Source organism: Petaurus breviceps, unplaced genomic scaffold (assembly GCF_028583685.1).
Source record: "Petaurus breviceps papuanus isolate PSGF00001 unplaced genomic scaffold, PetGlider_PUasm1.0 91133, whole genome shotgun sequence".
NCBI classification, from domain to species: Eukaryota; Metazoa; Chordata; class Mammalia; order Diprotodontia; family Petauridae; genus Petaurus; species Petaurus breviceps.
The window spans coordinates 42,508,015-42,516,974 of NW_027187419.1; the positions used below are offsets into that span (position 1 = coordinate 42,508,015).

General features: G+C 41.3%; 1 protein-coding gene across 3 annotated transcripts in view; it reads right to left on the reverse strand.

Moving 5' to 3' along the window:
- ETS1 (ETS proto-oncogene 1, transcription factor) overlaps positions 1-8,960 on the reverse strand; it is a 196,788-nt gene that overhangs the window by 87,704 nt on the left and 100,124 nt on the right. The window contains exon 1 of one of the 3 annotated variants that reach the window (XM_069080276.1): positions 1,997-2,561. The exons of 1 other annotated variant lie outside the window; for it this stretch is intronic. In XM_069080276.1, the coding sequence (XP_068936377.1) occupies positions 1,997-2,078 (82 nt within the window). In that variant the 5' untranslated portion in view covers positions 2,079-2,561. Of the gene's footprint in view, positions 1-1,996; positions 2,562-8,960 lie in introns of those variants that run through there. One more of the 3 variants, XM_069080274.1, reaches the window with a different exon arrangement.

Here is an 8,960-nt window from a genome sequence, read left to right on the forward strand (position 1 = left end):
GTGGGGAGACTGAGGATAAAGAGGTTACTGTTCTTCTTTTCTTCCTCCTATTATTATTATTAGCTCAAGATTTACTCATAATGGTAGTGGAAGGAATAACAGCTCCCTACCCCCCCCTCTAATTTCATCTATTGTACCACATTATAAGTATGTTTAATACTTGTAATTAAGATACTGAAAATCATTTTTTCAGGTCGTTCCCCCAAGTCTGGCATTTGCTGTACCATCTCCATTCCTGGCACTGATAATACATTATAGGTACATTCCCCTCATTTATCAATATTGTGTTCCAACTCTGTTTCTCTCTATCTCTGTCTGTGTGTGTGTGTGTGTGTGTCTCTCTCTGTCTCTGTCTCTTTCTCTGTCTCTCTCTCTGTCTCTGTCTCTCTGTCTCTGTCTCTCTCTTTCTCTCTGTCTCTCTCTCTCTCTGTCTCTCTCTCTCTCTCACACACACACACACACACAGACATATGCATGATTAGGAGGGTTTGTATTCAAGCTGTCATCTGTCATTTCACTTTGTACTCTCTGTCACTAATATCAATTAGCATGAGGAGAGCCTCCTCTAGTTCCCTCAAAACTTGATAACCAAGTCAAAAAAAATGCAGGTATCAAAGAGATTTCACTTTCCAATTGTGCCTGCATCAATGTGCCTTCCCGGTTTTAATCTCAATCTCAGTGCTGCTGCAATCAGGATACCTCCTGGCATGGAATACTAGTCATTCTGTTATTCTTTCTGGGGGAATCTCTACATAACAAAAACATCACAGTCAAATCAACTTGGTTTGGGGTTATAAGCTTAAATCTAGAGAAATGGCAACACTTTCTTTATGACAAAAGAAAGTTTATCCCTATAGGCAAGTAAGTAGCTCAGTTTATTATTGACACCCTAAAACGTCAGTAGCATGTTATTATAAATTTTTTTTTCAAAAAGCACCATCTCCCACTTCTTTTCTCTTCTCACTCCCAAACCACTAACCCCAAAGTGAGAGTCAAATCCTCTAGTTCTTCAAAGAAAGCATTTTCCTCTCTCAAACTGTGTTTTCCAGAAGTCCAGTAAGGGGATGTAGTTAGTTAAAACTCATGAGTGCCAAAACTTACATGTCCAAGAGAAAATGAAATTCTCTTCCTCCCCCGCTCTATTTCAAATAGTTTACAAAGCAAAAAGTTGGACAACATCAAGTCAAAGACCCAAAATCAATCTCTTATTTTTCTCCTCTCTTTCTCCAATGCATTTTTAGTTCAAGTAGCTATAACATTTTGGTGCCAGGAAGGCTTTCTAGGGACACAAAATTAGGTGATGGACTAGGAGAGTTGGTAAAAATGTGTGACCTCAAGTGAGGGGTCAGAATACTTTCAAAAGTTCCTCCCATGTCCTTACTCTCATTCCAAAAGGAAAAAGAAAGAATGGGGAGTGGAGGGGGAATAATTAAATAGAAAAGAGATGTGACAGAAGCCATCATAAAGGCAGAGGGAAATCTGAATTTTTCTTTCAAGTAGGCCAGATTGTCTTTCTGCCCTATTCCCTAGGGCCTTCAAAGGTGGCCTCTCCATCCCCGGTATCCTCCAACAGGCAATGTCAGAGAAGCGCTAACCCCCTACTACAGATTCCATTTCTCACAAAAGTTTAAGGAACAGGAACACACTTCCGGAGCACTAAATAGGGATGGGGAAGGGGGCGGGGAAGGAATCATATAAGATGCCCCCCCCCCCACATACACACACACAAACACAGCTGTGAAAATAAATGTCCCTAGGGAGAAGTACAGGGTCCCAGGCCCACCAACCATCTTTCTTCTCCCTGTCCATTAGATCAGCATCCCAAGCTTCTGCAGAAACACATGGGAGTGGGAGGGAGAGGAAGGTTGGAAGGGAGTAGGATTGGTGGGGTAAAAGATAAAAAAGAATGGACAGACATATGACGAGGCTTCCCGACCTACCCTGGCTGAGGCCAGGAGCATATTGGGGGCCTGACCAGTCACCAGTCACCACTCACCGGGGGAAGGGAGAAGCTCCAGGTCCACTTTCTCTGTCTTGATGATGGTGAGAGTCGGCTTGAGATCGACGGCCGCCTTCATGGTGCCAGGGAGTGGGGACAGACTGGATTGTAAAGAAGATGACTTTTCCCCCCTCTTTATTGGGGGGAGGGGGGTCAGAATCAAGGGGGAGGGAAAGGGAGCGAACCCGTTTCTCTCCAATCTCAAGTTGGGCTGGCTTTCTCCACAGAGGAAGGTCCGCGCCCCTGCACACTCTCTCCAGGGAAAGTTGGCACTTGGTGAAGTGAGCGCGCCTCTCTCTCTGTCCCTGGCTTGCTTTCGCTCCCAGTCCCTCTCTCGCGTTCCCTCTCTTCCTCTCCGCCTCCGGCCGCCCGGCTGGCTGGCTAGCTGGTTCGCCTCTCTTCTCTCGATCTCTCCCTCTCTCCCTCTCTCTCTTTCTCTCTCCTCCTTCCCCTCCTCTTTAGGGCGTTCCTGCTCCGGGCAGCGCTCTGGTTGTAGCGCCGTTTCTATCCGTCCCGAAGCTCTGGGCCAGCCAGGAGAGGTCTCCACGGCTGCGAGGGAGGGAGGAGGGAGGGGCCGAGGGGCGGAGCAGAGCAGGGGGCTGGGCCCGCATGGCTGGCCAACCAATCCCCCCAGGGTGGCCAAAAGCGAAAGGAAAGGTTGGGGATCAAGGCCAGCCCAGAGAGACTCTGACTGGGCTGGGCTGGGCCGGGCTGGGCTGGGTTGGGCTGGCTCGCGCGCTCTGCTGCCTGCCAGCCAGCAGCCGGCCCGGTTCCCGGTTCCCGGTTCCTGGCTTCTTTGCCGCACTAAAGGACCTGCGCTCCTAAAACCGACGCGTGGGAAGCTCCCTTCAGGAGCTAGAAAGCCCCGGATCAATACAATCCCTGTTGAAAAGGCGGGGATGAGCCATTCGTGGAGAACCTCTGGGTGGGGAGGAGATTTCACCTCATTTCAGGAAAGTACATTTCATTCCCTGCATGCATTCTTTAGGGTTTTGTCACCAGCAGCAGACGCACGCCAGGGATTGCCCCCAACGCTACACATACTTTAACAATGTGTGTTGATCAATCAGTCATTCATAAAGACTGAGACACAGGACGTGAGGCATGTGGTTGAAGGACAGTGCATTCAGGCAAAAGTCTGGAGCCAATGTCCTCAGAGAACTTTAGAAACATGAACTCCAGCCTTCTGGTGAGTCAGGATTTAGGGTTATGATTCGGAAGGTGAGTTCATTCTTTTGAAGCCTAGGAAAGATCCTTTGGGAAAATTCACAGGTGGCTTGCTTTAGCATATGCAATGCTCCCTTTACCCAGCAAAGCCCCTGGATTTCAGCTTTTCTAGTAAAAGTAAATCCAGAAGCAGCTCAGAGATTTTTACTTCTAGCGTCAAATAAACACAAGAAGTACCCTCTCCCAAGTCATGTATGGAAGAAATAGGGTCCAAACTAGGAATCCTGCCCTTTTTCTCCATTAAAATAGTTTATCTCCAACTGTCCTGTTAGGAGTTATTTTTTTCTAAAATTATTCTGGTTTCTAATTATTATATCATTTCCCTCGATTTCATCTTTCTCTTCACAAACCCATCTCCTTTATGTTAGGTCCTTCTGTCTCCCTAAAGTGGGCATGCTATGTTAAAACTCCAAAGCTACGAGATTTTTGCATTTCCGGGGTAAATCACACAGACCTTTAGGGATCGCATTATGTATCACCTTTCAATTAGGAAACTGCAGGCTCTTGATAAGATAATATCTCATTTAATTCGTAATTGGACACTATTTTAAGATAATCATAATTCTATATGGTTTATATTAATAAATTACATGTCTAGTGTTTTAAATATTAGTATCATCATTTTACAGAAGGGAGGTTAGGTTCAGGGATGTTAAATGACTTTCCCAAGGTCACATAACTGTCAGAGCAGGTATGTGAGCTGAGCTTTTGGCTAACTCCAAGCAAAACATCCCAAAGCATTCATTCCACCTGAGCACTGGTAGTTAGACCTTATACAATGTATCAAGAGAAAAACCAATCTTTGTTTAGCTAAAAATTGTTTTTAAGTTGCCCTGAACAACCTCAGAGAGAACTATTTTTAAAACCATTTCCTGATTTCTATGCATATTATGTGAACTTCAACCATTTGACAACAACTGTAACCTTTCCTCTGACTCTGATAAGAAACATACCTCCTTTACCTTGATCTGAAACCAGTCTGGTCTCCTCAAAGCATCAGTAATTTGCAGGTTTCCCACAGCAAATCAACAGTGGAGTCAGGAATAGAATACAAATCTCTGGCTGACCCCTATTCTCACCACTAGATTACGCCCCCTCCAATGACCAGAGAGAGATATTTGCATGTGGAAATCCTGGTTTTTGAAGGACAAAGCCCATTGCAATTCATCTGTGTTTCCAAAAGGTATGAAAAAACAATGCTGTTCCCCAGATGACAAGAACAGACACTTTCTCATTCTGGGAAAATATGGGAAAAACAGCTGATGAATGAATTGGACATGAACAGGGTAGAGTGTGCTCTCTGGAAAACAACCCTGAAACAGCATTGACTAACTGAATACAAAAGCTGAGGAACACAATACTATTCTTAGTTAGGAGGAATTTTTCTGTTCACTCATTTATAAAAATAGTAACAGTAATCAGAATAAATGCTGGGATTCTTACATCTATATGTGAATTCTTACTTCCCTACTTATTGTCAAACAAAGTTCCCTAAAGTCTATCTCTTTTTCTAATTCCCCAGTAAACATTTAGATTCCTAAGAGAGTTTCCCTGGCCAGAGATTTCTTAAGAAATTTAAGATTAAGAATAACAACAAAAAAAAAATCCTGGTAAAAAGATTTCACAAAACCTTACCCTACTTAAATTCTGAACACCTCTTTTCTGGAGGACAAGATCTGTATTAATAAAAGTTGACATTTCTATAGAATTGAAAAATTTGCAAAGTGCTTTATGTGCATTACCCTATTTGAGCCTCATAGCAATCTTGTGATATGAAGAAGATGAGGCTGAGAGGTTAAATATCTATACATTTGATCATACAAATAATAACTGTCAGATTTGAACCTCAGTCTTTCTGACTCCAAGTTTAACACTCTATTCATTATGTAAGACTTCCACTAATTGCTCAACAGTAGGTAACTCATAAGACTGAGGAACCACCCTTTCTGTCACCCAGTCCTGAAGCAAAGAATTTTACTTTTGTGACCATCCAAGCAAAGAGGTGATACTTGAGAGGACAGAAACCCATCTTCTGATAAGCAGCTTCTATTCTAGATGGTACTCAGTGAAGATTCAGATTAAAAAATAAATTCCCTCTCCTTTTATTAGTTATATGTGTCATTGAGACAGAAATATTTTAGTTTTATTGTTTAACCAAGAGATGCCTATCCCAACACTACATTATCATAACATATCTAAGAAAACTTACTTGTACTATATATGATGCCATAATTAGACTGGACAATAAAAAAAAATCCCTCTCTTTTTAAAACTCTAATTGAACTTTTCCGAATTCTCACAAGAATTTTCAGTGACATTTATGTCTCTGGAAAGTCGACAAAGCAAGTTAACTTTCTGTATAATATGACAGACTGGGTGTCACAGAAAATCATGGAATATAAGAACTGGAAGGGTACTCAGATGCCATCTAGGTCACCCCATATCTTAGCAAAGAATACCCTCCTTAGCATCAGATACCTTGTTTCTGTCCTCATTTCTGCTAGGGCCCATCAATGTTCAGTCTACCTAACCGTACAAGATTAGGATGTCAAACAAAGAATCTGAAGGTCTGATTCACCATAGCCTAACCATTGGCAGCTAGGTGTCCTAGTGGATAGAATGCTTAACTTGGAGCAAGGAAGACCTAAGTTTGAATTCTGCCTCAGATAACTTACTGACTCTGTGACTCTGAACTCATCTGTAAAACTAGAATAATGTTAGTATGTATTTTACAGAGTTGTGAGGATCAAATGAGAAAACATGTAAAATGCTTTATAAACCTAACAGCACAATTTAAATGCTAGCTAATAATATATCTCTGGACTCTTTCCTGCTGGTTGAAACAGATCAAAACTTTCAATTATGTCCAATTTATTGGTTCCCAACCTGTGGGCCTCCTGGGATTATGGTAAGGGATATATGTATCCATAAGCACACCAAGAACCATTTTAATCTATATTCAATGCCAATAAAATTTTCTATGTTAATGCAATCACAAATATGTGAAGGTCTCTGAAAACTCTTGATGTTAAGAAGAGGTCTCTATACTTGAAAAGTGAATGGAATTGTTCAGTTGTTTTGGTCTTGTCTGACTTCATGATCCCATTTGGGGTTTTCTTGGCAAAGATACTGGAGTGGTTTGCCATTTCCTTCTCCAGATCATTTTACAGTTGAGGAAATTGAGGTAGAGTTGAATGACTTGGCCAGGGTCTCACAGTTAAGTAAATGTCTAAAACCAGATTTGAACTCAGGAAGGTGAGTCTTCCTGACTCCAGGCCCATCATTCTATTCATTGTACCACCTAGCTGCCTCTATTGCATGGGAACTCCTGTCCTATTCTATCAGACTCACTCAGATCCCACTTTAGGACATGACCATTACTTGTCCTTCAGTTTCTTTCCCTGAAAAATAGAAATAATTATATCTCATTTTCTATCTACCTCAAGTGGATATTCCAAGGATGAATTAGGTTTAAAATAGAATTTATATTCTAGAAGATACACAGGAAAAAAAACAATAGGGGAAGTAAGGCTATATTTTTAACATTCTTTAAAACCGATGAGCATGAGAGCCAAATACATGCAGAAGCAGTAAAATCTAGCCAAGTACAGAAACTCTCTAGAGTCATAACATCATGTCTGACCAGGTCAGGAAAGGATGCCAGAGAAGAGATGCTAATGGTGTCTACCAAACAACTGCCATTAAAAAATTCATCTGTAAAAACATTACACACACAAAGATTATACATGACATATATTTTCTTTAGCTCCCTCATTTACCCTTCTATATAGTTGTATTAGAAGATTAAATATAAAAACTTATTTCAAAAGGTCATTTAAGATGGATTCTTCCTTTCCAGAAAAAAAAAAGCATATATAATAAGTTCTTTGATGCTGCCCAGGGCTTGAACTTTACCAAACTGAAGAATCTCTGAGCTTTAGCTTAAATTTTAGCACATTATTGTAGGTAGGTGCAAAAAAAAACCATTTAGACCACTAACGGTTGATCCAAATTGAGCTTATTATGACTCACAGATGTCAATTTACTGGTATAAGCACAAGATAAGAAAACAAAAAGTCTTATTAACAACCTGTCCAAGCTGAGTTGCTACATTTGTGGTTGTCTTTCTCTGAGAAGATGCAACAGTCCTTGTCATGCACAGAAAAAGGGTACGGAGCTTTGAATTCAAAATGAGTTCTTTCCATGTGACAGGTTTGGTCAATTAACCAGGCACATTATGGAAGAAAAAATGCACGGGATTTAAATATCTACAATTGTCAGGCAACAATAAAATGGAGATCCTAAGAGAGGAAAGAGAATTAAATAAATCTTAAACTGAGCTGCCAAAATACACACACACAGGCACACAGAGCCTAAGGGTTAAGATAAATGTGTCAGGAAGAATCACTTTACCTTCTGACGTCATAACCTCATCTCTGCTTTGGAGATGATAATCCTTGCCTCTCCCTACCACTTTTATTTTATTTGAAAGGTAGCATAACAAGTGTAGGGGTTGATTTTATTTTTGTGGAGGAGCAACACCAGAGACCATTTCTTCTTCCAAACTATTCCTAATAAAAAGCAAAGTGCAAGCACTGGTTAAATCCACAAGGGCTCACTCACACCTACCTTTGTGGCCATCCTCCCAGAAAGAAGCTAGCTCTATCCCTCCACCTAAACTGTCCCTTGACCCTCTCTGTGCAGGAAACAAGGGTCTTTATCCAGAATACAATCTGCGCCTTTCCTCTGTGAGCTCCATATGGCTTACAGCTCAGTCCCGGCTTCCTGGAAGCATCCCAACAACAGACAGCCTCACAAGGAATTTCAGGACTCCTAGCCCGGAATTAGAAAGTTATTGAGGTGTTTCTTTAAAAGTCAGCATTTTTTTTAAGAGAAAAGCAGTTGTTTGAGTTTTACAGGATAATTCTAGTCTATTCTAGGCCATTGGAGCCATGTTCTTGGGTTATAGCTTCTTAGCCCTGGAAGGAACCTTAAAGGGAAATAAGTAACACTCATATAACACCTACTATATGCTAGGTCCTATGCTAGACACTTTTTACAGATATTATCTTATTTGGTCCTCACAACAACCCTGGGAGGTTGGTGCTGCTATTATCCCCATTTTATAGTTGAGGAAACTGAGGCAAACAGAGGTTAAGTGACTTGCCCGGAATCACACAACTCATGTCTGAGATCAGATATGAACTCAGATCTTTCTGGCTCTAGGTCCAGGTTTCTATTTACTGCTCAAACCAAGGTGCCTGTCTATTCAAGGTGATCATCTATTCCAAACCAGTATTTTTATTCATGAGGAAACCAAGAACCATAGAGGTCACACAGTTAGAAGAAGAGCTAGGACTAGAAGCCAGCTCTCTCAGGTCTATAGGGTATATAGTAAGTAGATTTTCAGACTTGGAGTGAGTACACATTCTGCCTCAAACACCTGCAGTCTCTATGACCCTGGGCAAGTCACTTAACTTCTGAGCTTCAGGTTGCTTCTCTATAAAATGAGAATAATCATGGAATCTTGTCAGTTTCCTCTATAAAATGGGGATAACAACAGAACCTACCTCCTAGAGGTCTTGTGAGAATTAAATGAAGGAGTGTGTGTGTGTGTGTGTGCGTGTGTGAAGATGTATATATAGGCAAAAAGAGGTATATGTATATGTCTCTATCTATCTATACACAGAGAGAGAGAGAGAGAGAGAGAGAGAGAGAGAGAGAGAGAGAGAGA